Genomic DNA, 14,511 nt, shown 5'->3' on the forward strand with positions numbered 1-14,511 from the left:
CCCAGGCTTACCGTGGAGAGCGGGAGTACGGGCAGGCGTCGTGTTACGCAGTAGAGCGCACGGTGTCTCCTGTACGAGTGCATAGTCCAGTGCGGGTTATTCCACCTCCCCGCACTGGTAGGGCTAGATTGGGTATTGAGCCAGGTGTCATGAGGCCGGCTCAACGCTCTGGTCTCCAGTGCGTCTCCTCGGGCCGGCATACATGACACCTGCCTTACGCATGGTTTCCCCGGTTCGCCTACATAGGCCAGTGCAGGTTATTCCACCTCCCCGCACTGGTTGGGCGACCGGGAGCATTCAACCAGGTAAGGTTGGGCAGGCTCAATGCTCAAGAGTGCCAGTACGCCTCCACGGTCCGGTATTTCCGGCGCCACCTCCCCGCCCCAGCCTAGTACCTACAGTGCCTACACTACGCACTAGGCTACCAGTGCGTCTCCTGAGCCCTGTTCCTCCTCCACGCACTCTCCCTGTAGTGCGTGTATCCAGTTCGGTGCCTCCAGTTCCGGCACCACGCACTAAGCCTCCTGTGCGTCTCCAGAGCCCTGTACACACTGTATCTTCTCCCCCTACTAATCCTGATGTGCTTGTCCTCAGCCCGGTGTCACCAGTGCCGGTACCTCGCACCAGGTATAGAGTGGGCTTTGAGAGTACAGTGTGCCCTGTCCCTGCTCCTCGCACTAGTATGAAGGTGCGTATCCTTAGCCCGGTGCCTCCAGTTCCGGCACCACGCACCAGGTCTACAGTGCGCCTTATCCGGCCAGAGCCATCCGTCTCACCAGCGCCATCTGAGCCATCCGTCTCCCCAGCGCCATCTGAGCCATCCGTCTCCCCAGCGCCATCTGAGCCATCCGTCTCCCCAGCGCCGTCTGAGCCATCCGTCTGCAATGAGCCTGCAAAGCCGCCCGTCTGCCATGAGCCTGCAAAGCCGCCCGTCTGCCATGAGCCTACAGAGCCGTCCGCCAGACAGGAGCCGCTAGAGCCGCCCGCCAGACAGGAGCCGCTAGAGCCGCCCGTCAGACAGGATCTGCCAGAGCCGCTAACCAGACAGGATCTGCCAGAGCCGCTAACCAGACAGGATCTGCCAGAGCCGCCAACCAGACAGGATCTGCCAGAGCCGCCAACCAGACAGGATCTGCCAGAGCCGCCAGCGAGCCATGAGCAGCCAGAGCCGTCAGAGAGCCATGAGCGTCGAGAGCCGTCAGCCTGCCATGAGCGTCGAGAGCCGTCAGCCTGCCATGAGCGTCGAGAGCCGTCAGCCAGCCATGAGCGTCGAGTGCCGTCAGCCAGCCATGAGCGTCGAGAGCCGTCAGCCAGCCATGAGCGTCGAGAGCCGTCAGCCAGCCATGAGCGTCGAGAGCCGTCAGCCAGCCATGAGCGTCGAGAGCCGTCAGCCTGCCATGAGCGTCGAGAGCCGTCAGCCTGCCATGAGCGTCCAGATTCGTCAGTCAGCCATGAGCTGCCCTTCAGCCTGAAACGGCTATATACCCAGAACTGCCCATCAGTCCAGAGCTGTCTCTCTGTCCGGAGCTGCCTTTCAGTCCGGAGTTGCCCCTCTATCATTATCTCCCTCTCTATCTTGATCTACCTCTATATTCTTATCTATCCCTCTGTCTTGATCTATCTCTCTGTCCCGGTGCTGTCCCTATCAGTGATGTTACTAAGAAGATTGTGGGGGTAAAAGGAGGGTGGACATTCTTAGAGGGAGATGGAGGCTAGGATGGATTATGGTGGGGTGGGGACCTCGCCCGGAGCCTGAGCCACCACCGTGGTTAGATGCCCACCCAGACCCTCCCCTAGACTTTGTGCTGGTGCGCCCGGAGTTCGCACCTTATGGGGGGGGTTATGTCACGTTCCTGACCTATTTATGTTAGTTTGTTATGTGTGTTAGTTGGTCAGGACGTGAGGTTGGGTGGGCATTCTATGTTTTCTGTTTCTGTGTTGGTTTTGGGTTGCCTGGTATGGCTCTTAATTAGAGGCAGGTGTTTGGCGTTCCTCTAATTAAGAGTCATATTTAGGTAGGCGTTGTCACAGTGTTCGTTGTGGGTGATTGTCTTCCGTGTCTGTGTAATTGTTTGCACCATACAGGACTGTATATGGTTTGTTCGGTTTGTGTAGTCTAAATGTCCTATTCGTGCGTTCTTCTTGTTTTATGTAAGTTCGTCGTATAGGTCTGTCTTCACTGTTTTGTTAGTTTATACAAGTTGGTGTCTTTGTTAAATAAATATGTGTTCAAACTTCGCTGCGCCTTGGTTCCCTCAATACTCCTCCTTTTCGGGCGAAGAGGAGGAGGACCGCCGTTACACAGGGTTTTTCTTTATTTGGACTATTTACTACATTGTACAATAATAGTGAAGACATCAAAACTGTGAAATAAAACACATGAAATCGTGTAGTAATCAAAAAGAGTTTTAAAAAAAACGAAATATGTTTTAGATTCTTCAAAGTAGCCAGCCTTTGCCTTAATGACAGCTTTGCACACTCTTGGCATTCTTTCAACCAGCTTCATGAGGTAATCACCTGGAACGCATCTCAATTAACAGGTGTACCTTAAAAGTTACATTTGTGGAATTTCTTTCCTTCTTAATGTCACGCCCTGACCGCAGAGCTCCTTTTATTCTCTATGTATGTTTGGTCAGGGTGTGACTCGGGTGGGAAAGTCTATGCGTTCTGGTTCTCAATCAGGGACAGCTGTCTATCGTTGTCTCTGATTGGGAATCAGACTTAGGCAGCCGTTTTTCCTTTTCTCATTTGTGGGTTGTTGTCTTTGTTAATGGCATGTATAGCCTTACAGAGCTTCACGTTTGTTTTGTTGTTTATTGTTTTTGTTGGCGACATTTAAAATAAAAGAATGTACACTTACCATGCTGCACCTTGGTCAGGTCATTTCCTTGACGACGATCGTGACACTTAATGCGTTTGAGCCAATCAGTTGTGTTGTAACAAGGTAGAGGTGGTATACAGAAGATAGCCCTATTTGGAAAAAGACCAAGTCCATATTATGTCAAGAACAGCTCAAATAAGCAAAGAGAAATGACTGTCCATCATTACTTTAATTAAGACATGAAGGTCAGTCAATCTGGAAAATGTCAAGAACTTTGAAAGTTTCTTCAAGTGCAGTCGCAAAAACCATCAAGCACTATGATAAAACTAGCTCTCATGAGGACCACCACAGGAAAGGAAGACCCAGAGTTACCTCTGCTGCAGAGGATAAGTTCATTAGAGTTACCTGCCTCAGAAATAACAGCCCAAATAAATGCTTCACATAGTTCAAGCAACAGACACATCAACTGTTCAGAGGAGACTATGTGAATCAGGCCTTCATGGTCGAATTGCTGCAAAGAAACCACTACTAAAGGACACAGATATGAAGAAGAGATTTCTTAGGCCAAGAAATACGAGCAATGGACATTAGACATGTGGAAATCTGTCCTTTGGTCTGATGAGTCTAAATTTGAGATTTTTGGTTCCAACCATCGTGTCTTTGTGAGACGCAGAGTAGGTGAACGGATGATCTCTGCATGTGTGGTTCCCACCGTGAGCATGGAGGAAGAGGTGTGATGGTGTGGGGGAGCTTTGCTGGTGACACTGTCAATGATTTATTTAGAATTCAAGGCACACTTAACCAGCATGGCTACCACATCATTCTACAGCGATACGCCATCCCAACTAGTTTGCTCTTAGTGGGACTATAATTGTTTTTTCAACAGGACAATGACCCAACACCTCTCCAGGCTGTGTAAGAGCTATTTGACCAAGAAAGAGAGTGATGGAGTGCTGCATCAGATGACCTGGCCTCCACAATCACCCGACCTCAACCCAGTTGAGATGGTTTGGGATGAGTTGGATCGCAGAGTGAAGGAAAAGCAGCCAACAAGTGTTCAGCATATGTGGGAACTCTGCATGTCTAAATAGCCTACATTAAATCTAAGTTTTGCCCTGACCCCAACCTCCCACTTGTTGCCTCAGGAATTCATTAAAAGTTTTATATCATTCATTATTGAATAAGCATTAAAAGAAATGAGTGCGGACCCTCTATACTGCACCCAACCTCCCATAATCCCCTTCTCTGACCTCCCCTTCCCCCTACCCCTGTACCTCTCTGCACAACGTCAGTCACCTCCGACAGGTAGTCGTGGGCGTCTTGCTCACTGGATATCTGCAGACACTCGTCCCCCTTGAGGGGCACCACCTCCAGGAGGGGTGCCAGGCTGTCCACCCCACACAGGAGCACCACCACATGGACCGCAGGGTTCAGCACGCGGGCCAGGAAGAAGCGTCGGAGCTGGGAAAGGCCCTTCAACATGCTCCTAGACAGGATCAACAGCTTGACCATGTACCGGCCCAGTTGCAGGAAGTCCTCCTGCCGGCTGGTCACTGTGGTGATGTCATTGCATTAGATCACTCCCTCCCGGACAGGCCCGGTGAAGATAGAGCGCAGGTATGAAGCCCATTGCTCTGCCTCATAGATGATGAGCAGGTCCTCGGCTACAAGAGGATGGTGGAAAAAGGGAGATTTTCACAGGTGCAATGCCCACTAATATATGTAAAGCCACATATTGCAAGTCAAACCAAAATGTAATAAGTATCCAATACCAGTCTCCAAAATCAACACAATTCCACAGAAAAAATAAATAATAATCATGTATTAACACAGCACTAAACAAGAGATGCAAACATCAGAATTTGTCAAAAAGTTCAGAAGGTCTAGGCTACTTACCTGAGCTAATTTTTTTCACATCTGTCTGCATGAGAGTCCTGACTGCTGTGACAAGGAAAAACAGCTCTCCACACACTGGCTATATTGATTGTATGCCATTGGTCTGATAAGTAGTTTTAAGGGCAGAGAGCTTCCTGCTTATCAAGATCAGACAGAGATGGGGCGGTACATGGTGGCTCCATTTCCAGAAGAGTTTAGGGACAAGTGCCTTGCCTTTACCTGATCTACAGAGGAACATGCATTATCTAACAAACATAGGGCTAAGGCTGTACAAACTTTACCCTTGATAGCAAACACACAAAATACTTACTGTTACATCTAAGTTCTATGCCCATTTACAGGGAAACAGAGGCAGAAAAATACAAACAACTCAAGTTTATTAAAGGCTTCAGGTTAACTCGTTTTAAACAGATTAAATTGGACCCCAAAGCATCTCTAAACACATGAAATCAACTGCAAAACAAAACATTATTGCAGTGGCATATTTTTTTTTACAATAAACAATGAATATTTTCTAACTTAAATAAACAAAACACTGATACAGATAAGCAAACATAGCTTTTCAGTACACTCGACCATGCCTTAAACACTTCCCAAACAGACTGCATGGTCCCCATGGTCTCAAAATGGTTTCCCCTTAAAGAAATACAGCAACAGGTCCTGTGCTGTGCTGTTGTCACGCCCTGGCCTTAGTATTATTTGTTTTCTTTATTATTTTAGTTAGGTCAGGGTGTGACATGGGGTATGTGTGTGTTTGGGGTATTATATGGTAGAGGGGGTGTTGGTGGTAGTGTATGGGTTTGTGTTGAGTGTATGTATCTAGCTGTGTCTATGGTTGTGTGGAGTTTTCTAGGAAAGTCTATGGTTGCCTGAATGGGTTCTCAATTAGAGACAGCTGGTTTCTGTTGTCTCTAATTGGGAACCATATTTAAGGCGATCATGGGCTTTAGCTGTTTGTGGGTCATTGTATATGTCGAACGTAAGTCGTGACAGCTGTGCTGCGCTGTCTCTACACAATGGGATAACACTCTCACCTGCACAGGGCTAAGGGGTGCTTTTGTACCATTTTACATGTTCACTAAATAGAGTTCCCTGGGAAACACTGACTAAAACTATGGTTCCTACCTTGTCACGTTAACTGAATGGGGGGGGATTGATTATTTCTATTGCACATAAAGAATACAAACTTCCATTACAGGGATCCAATGATGCAACCCTATTGTAAATGGGGGGATTACTATTTTGTGCCTTTAAAATGGCCACAACTTTACCATGGTAAACCAGTCCAATCCCAAATTGACCGCAAATTGTCCGCTATACACTTGGTGAGATCATTCGATTGGTATAAGCAATTGGTATACACTGTTAAATCCTTCCAGATTTCCAGAAGTGCATAGGGCAAAGATATGTCCTAGGGTCTGTAGGGATCATATCTATTTAATATTTTAACAGAAAAGTTGTTTGATTTAGTTTAGTAAATTTTGGGGAGGTAGTTTGGTCGTTTTTTGTTAGTTACGTTTTCGGGAATCCTGTTTCCATGGCGCACACTAGGTGGCGGGATGCACATTAGAAGGTGCCATCGCCAATAAGAAGAATAGCAGCAGCCTAGAGGTCGATTTGGGATTGAACCTCACAGTCACCTAACGGTAGGCTGGTTGGGGTTAGTACAGTATATTCTGTCCATTAGAATGTCGCTAAATGTCCACATGGTGGCGCTGTAATAACAACCAAATATAACTGTCTAAACTAGCCTACTTATAAATCCTAAAAGGTGGACTGTCTATCACAACTACTTATAACCTTCCCTTTACAACCACCCTTATATCGTTCACAAAGCGGTTAGGCTGAATACTTGCACCACCACGAAACGAGAGAATATATGTTCTACTTGATTCCACACACCCACAGCCATAATACAGCTCTGCACCCACCCTGTGTGCCAGGGGAGTGAAATGGAATGCCCCTACTCTTTAGCCTCACGGCGCTCACTCAAAACGCTGTAAATTGCATGACATGTTGCATGATGACAACTCTAAACCCTTCGAGAAAGATTGAGTGAAGTTTAGATGCTGTCTTTGAAGAAGCAGAAATGGCAGGATCCAGCGCACAACTATGGAGTTGCAGGCCAACGCTTCACACACACACACACGATTGATGTTGCAATGTTGCAAGATACAGGAGAGGGAACTGATTTGTTGCAACACACAGCACTGCAAGTATAGCCTAAAATGCATATGGTTGATACTTACGAATGTCATCTAAGCTTTAAAAATGCCAGTGAAGGGGAATAGGTCTCTGGCACCAATAGAAGAGCAAATATATGGGGGGGCGTATCTTACCAACTGCAGGCTAGGTTGCGCGCGCACAGCGCTGGGAGAAAGAACTTGATACAGAAATCACACGGACCAACAGTTTAGGGGTGGTGAAATTTGTAACCTTGTTGCAAGTATCTTTGGCGAGTGATAGGAGCAAGTGAGATCACCGAGATCTCCCATTTGGATAGAGTTGAGTTGTTGGGCAAGGATAGCATCGGCTCTTTTTCAGGCACAGTTCAAATATATTTGAATATATAACGTTAACACCCTGGAAATGTCCGAAAACAAGCCGAATGATGATCCGAAGTTATCTACGACGGACAGGGTAGTAAAATGTAAGTGTCAAATGAATTACGTTTGATTATAAACTGTTCTTGCGTTGCTTTTTTGGAGGGGATAATGAAGTGACACTGCTGCCATAGACGAATGTGTCTCCCTCAACACATTGCAATCCTAGTCGTATTGCGCCCTAATGGTCTGCTCAATTGGAAAGCTGGTTATGGTGAAAAAGGGTGTTAGCCGTGAGATATGGCACCGGCTAGGTGATCAGTAAAAGTAGGAAGTAAGGGTGTTATTACAATAGTTGTAGACATTCAAGGTTTGAATCAGTGTCCATGTCTTCCAACGTGCTTGTTGGATATGGTCCTATTGTTTATCATCTGCACATACAATAATATATATATTTTTAAACAATGTATTACCTTAAAATACATTATTTTGTAGCCACACACATTTCTTCTGTATTTACTTTTGCAAAATAAACGAGCATGTACGAAGCATGTAGGCTATTGCAGAACTGTTATGCCACGGTTAAAGTTAGACTTTCCCCCTTATTTTAGTTTCATTAGGAACACATACACAATAGTGTGACACGGTGTGTTTTATTCTAGTAATAAACATGTCGGTTCTTGTCTAGCCCGCATGTTTGATGTTTGCCCCCATGGTACTATAGCCTACAGGGTCTATAAATCTTATGGGGGCTAGGACTATCAGGACTAATTTCCTTTATTTTGTTATACATTAAATCACTATTGATTTAAAAACTTTGTTAGGTTCGTCTTTATACTCTACACACATGGTGTAAATAGTGCATCAGAATCTTAATTTTACTATAAAGGCGACTGTTGGGCAACTCTTCCCTTGACACATGACATCACAGTTGCACATGTTGACATTTTCGCTATCAAAGATACTCCCGTAGCCTCTTGCAATGACGGCATATGTTTGGTATGTCATTGCATTTATTTGACATACCAGCTCTCTGTAGTTACTCAGTAAAGGACTATTTATTCTACCTCATGGTCCTTTACACAAGAATCCTTTAAGAACAGTTGTCCTGTTTTTGTGTTAGTAGCTGGTATGTACTCAAACTGCATTCTACTAAACTTGATGCTCACAATATTCTACTAGTAGGCCTATAGGTGTGCTCTAAACAAGCAAATAACTTAATTCTTCTGTGACCACATGGTTCCATGGTTTCCACTAGATAATAATCCAAATTGGCTATATCATAAAAATGCATGACCCCATCAATTGTAGAAATAGGCAGGGTTTATGGCTTTGTGGCTGTGTTAACTAGCTCCGCAACAGTTTTATAACAATAGATTGATCGTACGACCTCAGAGTTTATGCATTCAGATTGGGATCATATATGGAGTCTAAATGTTGATATGCAGGTGAAATGATTTGCCAATAGCAATATCAGCAACCACATATACATATCTGTTCTCTTGACATCATGGCATATTTCAACTAAAAACAAATTGGACATTGTTCTATAATCAATAATGACTGATTCTACATTGTAAAGAGATTAATAATTCAACAATGACCAGGGGACATGACACAGGAAAGCCTTGACTCTGTATATGCGCTGGTCTGCGTTTTGTTTTCATACCAAAGTGAATATAGAATTCTGTTCTCAATAGTTGCTTGCCATGTAACGTTGATCAAGTCTGTATGTCTCTCTCCTGCTCACACTACTGATTGCACATTCTTCATGTAAGTGTACCATGATCAATGTGCATATGTTAGCTCATTATCCACAGTAATGCTTACGGCTGTGGTTCAGGTCTTTGAGAATAAGGTTGTGACCTGTATGGGTGACTGGTAAGGTCGTGGGTGGTTTTGTTAATTATTTTCAAGAGACTGTCCCTATAGTTCACTCCAAAATTGCACCCTATCCACTTCATAGTGTACTACTTTTGACCATGGACCATAGGGCTCTGTTCAAAAGTAATGCACAATGTAGGGAATATAGGGTGCACTTTGGGATGCGTGCTATGGATCAACATAATGGGTTAAAGCTCAGTAATGGGAAAACGATTACATGGTCCAAATGGATTCAGTGAGAAATTGAGAATCGTGCAAGTCCAATTGTACTACAGATCCCATTATCTCATGAATTGCTAATGTTAGACTACTCACAAGCCACATCAGACGGAATCACAATTAATGTCCTGAAAATCATATGATTTTTAACTTGACGACAAACAGTGATATCGATGATGCTGTTAGGTTGTTGAATGCTACCAGGCACGCACAAATGTCTATAAAATGAAAATAGCACAGTTTAGATTTTTCATAATTATTCATTCTTTTTTTTTTTTTTATCCTCCAACAGCTTTTATGATATCAGACTCAGAGCAGTTATTATTTTAGCTCTGTGTCAACATCATGCCTGTATTGTGTACAAAGCATCCCTCCAAATATCTGGAGGCAAAATGTCGGAAGTCATCTGTTGCCACTCCTCCCAGTTCACCCTACGGGCTGTTTCTCACCTTCAATACAATGCACATCACTCATTTCCACCTGTTTCACTTTCACTAAATATCCAGGTTTGTCTTAATAAGATGAGTAACCATATTCAGTTTGTGGAAGAGCTATAGATCCTGCTGAGGGGAGGACGGCTCATAATAATGTCTGGAATGGAGCCAATGGAATGGCATCAAACCATGTGTTTGATGTATTTGATGCCATTCCACCTATTCCACTCCAGCCATTACCACGAGCCCGTCCTCCCCAATTTTGGTGCCACCAACCTCCTGTGATCTAGATAGCTACATAACTGCTGCTACCGGCCCAATATCATGCATGGCAAGATGGCGACCATATTAATACGAAGTGAATATCAGTTGTTGTGTATTTTATTTGACTCCAGCTGGGAAGGAAAGCCCCATAGCAGAGCATGTGCTGCAGCACTCCCCTGCTTGCAGGGGCCTTTCCTTTGACTTGGATCGCTAGTATCTGACGTTTGACTTTTGTGGGGGGTTCCACCACTGATCCCATCTAGACAGATGAGTCATTTTTAGAACTGAACATTTAAGTAACGCCACATACTTCACTCCAGCTTGATGTAATCACCTGCCCAAAGCCCCAGCCTTCACCTGCTTTCAGGTTGCTGTGTGTGGGGGGTTGGGCGGGTGTGTGTGTGTGTGTGTGCGTTCATGCGTGCACGACCTACAGGGTCTCTCCATACACACATTTGAATTGGTTTACCTTTAAATCTGGTTAATAGGATAATCACCAGGTGTTATTTGGATAAGTAAATTAATGCATATCTGATATCTTGAGAGCGGATATAATCTGACACGTGTCAAACTCATTCCACGAAGGGCCGAGTGTCTGCGGGTTTTCACTCCTCCCTTGTACTTGATTGATTAATTAAATCAAATAACGTTTTGGCACGTGCTTCGTAAACAACAGGTTTAGAACAGTGAAATACTTACATACAGGTTATTTTTAAACAATGCAGAGTTAAAGATTAAAAAATGATTAAAGTATTTTAGATAGTGATACGAGGAATAAATACATAGTGAATTTCACTCATGAGTAAACGTAACATGCTCTATACATGGAGTACCATTACCGAGTCGATATGCAGGGGTATGAGGTAATTGAGGTGGCTACAGTATGTACATATAGGTAGGGTTAAAGTGACTAGGCAACAGGATAGATAATAGACAGTAGCAGCAGCAGGTAGCCATTTGATTAGCTATTTAGCTTGTTTAGCAGTCTGATGGCTTGGGGTTAGAAGCTGTTCAGTGTCCTGTTGGTTCCAGACTTGGTGCACTGGTACAGCTTGCCGTGCGGTAGCAGAGAGAACAGTCTATGGCGTGAGTGGCTGGAATTTTAGAAAAAATGTTTTCCCTTCCTCTGGCACCGCCTGGTATAGAGGTCCTGGATGGCAGGGAGCTCGTACTCACCACCAATGTTCCCTCAAATTTTGGGGGGCACTGAGCAAATCTTTGATCTTGTGAGCGGAAACTTGATTGTTGTGAGAATTTTGTGCAACTTCCAGCACGCGTTTACAGGCTGCACCCGTACAGTTTTAGACAGTAGCCAATAGGCTATTGTGGCTATTTCAGCATAATGTACTGTAGACCTACCAATGAAACCAATGGAGCAAATACCATAATATTTTCTAATGGACATAGCTTTTGATTTCTACGATATAGCCTACAGTAGCCTATATGTGGTTTTCAATGCAGGCCTACATCGCATGCGACTTTTAAAAACAGTTTTACATTATGAAGGGCTTGACATTCATTTATTATTTTTTTACTTGGTCTGTAACACCGTGGGACAAATAGGTGACTGTAAATTGCAATGTATTGTGTTGTATGATGCAAGATACCACTTTACAAAATACAATTAATTATTATTACATTATAGAGAATTAGACAATGTAGGCTACGCCTCTGCCTATTGGCTTATTTGCATATTCAAGCCTTTCTCAAAATACAACACTGCCCCTTTAATTTAGCTTTTTACATGACTGGCTTTTCAAAGACAGTTTGAAATGTAGCCTACGCGCTTTCTGCTCTTGTAAGAAGCAGTAACTCCCCATTGCTGACCTATACTTATCAATAACTGGGCTAATAACTCGCTAACTAGCAAAGAATATAAACAAATGTGCACACGAGCGGCTCTGCGCTCTGATCCAATAGAAATGTTCTACGTTGCGCTCCGGCTCCGCCTTCAACAAAATCACAGACTCAGTCTTGCAAAGTTAGATTTGTTTTGGTTTGTTGCATTGAAAAGAGGCTGATATATGTTGATTCGATCACATAAAAAACTTTGAACTATAGAGTGCAAAGTAATGGGGCGAACTCTGAAGTTCAATCTTTCACGTCTCTGTGCGGCCTGGCATTTCTTCTGCGTGGCAGTCCTGGAGGAGGTGTGCGCTTGCAGCTTAGAGGTGAACATTGCTCACAACCCTCTGTAGCGCCTTGCGGTCGGGTGCCTTGCAGTTGCCATTCCAAGCGGTGATGCAGCCAATCAATATGCTCTCAATGGTGCAGCTGTAGAACTTTTGGAGGATCTGGGAGCTCATGCTCTCTTCACAACTGTGTTGATGTGTGGACCATGTTAATTCCTTAGTGATGTGGACACCGAGGAACACTGACTAGCAAGGAACTCCCCTCACCTGGTAGTTTAGCTCTTAATTGAAACAAAAAAACTAAAACCAGCAGACACAAGGCCCTCCACGGAATGAGTTTGACACCCCTGTAATATGGTTTTCAAATAGGTTGTAGCCTATTTCTTTCCCCTCCAATGTTCAGCCGAGAAATAGCTTATTATTATTATTATTAGTGTTTTGCAAAGATGTCCAGATGTCCTTATCCTTACTATTCCTATGTCAGAGTGATAACAGCAGCACTAGATGGGATAATTGTGTAGACTGGCTAGACGGGATGAAGAGCACCATTTGTGACTGATAACGGCAGCCGCAGAGAACATAATGCTGTTATCATACATGGCTGTCAGCTGATTATGTAATATATAAACGCAACGTGCAACAATTTCAAAGATTTTACAGAGTTACAGTTCATATCAGGAAATTATTCAATTGAAATCTATTCATTAGGCCCTAATCTATAGGTTTCACATGACGGCGTAGCCATGGGCTGCGCCCTTGCTCAGTCATGTGAAATCCATAGATTAGGGCCTAATGAATTGATTTAAATTGACTAATTTCCTTATGAACTGTCAATCATAATGAGTTTTTCCTTACAAAAGGGCTTTATTACAAACAGAAATACTCCTCAGCATCCCTTCAGGCGATCCCACAAGTGAAGAAGCCAGATGTGGAGGTCCTGGTCTGGCATGGTTACACGTGGTCTACAGTTGTGAGACCGGTTGGACATACTGCTAAGTTCTCTAAAACAACGTTGGAGAGGCGGTTTATGAACATTCAATTCTCTGGCAGCAGCTCTGGTGGACATTCCTGCAGTCAGCATACTAACTGCACGCTCCGTCAACTTGAGACGTCTGCGGCATTGTGTTGTGTGACAAAACCCGCACATTTTTAGAGTGGCCTTTTATTTTTCCCAGCACCAGGTGCACCTGTCAATCAATCAATCAATCAAATGTATTTATAAACCCCTTTTTACATCAGCAGATGTCACTAAGTGCTATACAGAAACACAGCCTAAAACCCCAAACAGCAAGCAATGCAGATGTAGAAGCACATAATGATGTTTAATCAGCTTCTTGATATGCCACACCTGTCAGGTGGATGGATTATTTTGGCAAAGGAGAAATGCTCACTAACAGGGATGTAAACAAATTTGTGCTTAATTTTAGCTAAATAAACTTTTTGTGCGTATCGACAATTTCTGGAATCTTTTATTTCAGCTCATGAAACATGGGACCAAAACGTTAAATGTTTCGTTTATATTTTTGTTCAGTGTATATGGATTGGATAGAAACCATGCAAACCAAACTGAAATGTCAGTGCACATTTATGAAAACATTATGAAATGGAACATTTAAATTAGAGTTTCTTATTGGACAAGTCCATGTATTCCCTTTCTGTTTCCGTACATTTTCCAGTGTGGTGGCTAATAAACGACCCAGGTTGTGAGAGAGCCAGAAAGGGTGTGATTGAGTGGGTTTCATAGTAGTGGAGAAAAATTGCAACTTCCTTTCAGTTCCACTGAGTTTTGTTTATGTGCATTCCATGGCCCCTCAAGTTATGAAACTTTCCAAGGAAAAAGCTTTTCGGAGTTCTTGCCGAACGGAACTCTTGTGGACGTCCTTGTATCATCAAGCGACAGCGAGCTGTGGAATCTTAAGAGTTCTGATGTGAAGTATTTTTCTGCTGCCATAATTGTCTCCTTAATCTTTGTGAGCATCATGGTGAGAGAACGTCTATGAATATTCTTTTGGAAAAGTCCTTGTCTCTTTTTATTATCAGCTTGTTGTAAGGACTGTCTTTTATTTTCACACAAACTAAATACACTGAACAAAAATAAATGTAACCATTTCAAATATTTTACTGAGTTACAGTTCATGTAAGGAAATCAGTCAATTGAAATACATTCTTTAGGCCCTAATCTATGGATTTCACATGACTGGGAATACAGATATTTTAAAAAAGGTAGGGCCGTGGATCAGAAAACCAGTCAGTATCTGGTGTGACAACGATTTGCCTCATGCACTGCGATTCATCTCCTTCGCATAGAATTGATCGGG

The 14,511-nt window shown here is 43.8% G+C and overlaps 1 protein-coding gene and 1 pseudogene across 3 annotated transcripts in view; one reads left to right on the forward strand and one right to left on the reverse strand.

Annotated features, from left to right (window-relative positions):
• Positions 1-4,748, reverse strand: part of LOC129864733 (B-cell scaffold protein with ankyrin repeats-like) — a 56,726-nt pseudogene extending 51,978 nt beyond the window's left edge.
• Positions 4,749-7,074: 2,326 nt separating this feature from the next.
• Positions 7,075-14,511, forward strand: part of LOC129865765 (protein phosphatase 3 catalytic subunit alpha) — a 130,465-nt gene continuing 123,028 nt past the window's right edge. For all 3 annotated transcript variants that reach the window (XM_055938773.1, XM_055938774.1, XM_055938775.1), the window contains exon 1: positions 7,075-7,367. In XM_055938773.1, the coding sequence (XP_055794748.1) occupies positions 7,307-7,367 (61 nt within the window). In that variant the 5' untranslated portion in view covers positions 7,075-7,306. The remainder of the gene's footprint in view (positions 7,368-14,511) is intronic.

This window comes from Salvelinus fontinalis, chromosome 11 (genome assembly GCF_029448725.1).
Source record: "Salvelinus fontinalis isolate EN_2023a chromosome 11, ASM2944872v1, whole genome shotgun sequence".
In the NCBI taxonomy this organism is placed as follows: domain Eukaryota; kingdom Metazoa; phylum Chordata; class Actinopteri; order Salmoniformes; family Salmonidae; genus Salvelinus; species Salvelinus fontinalis.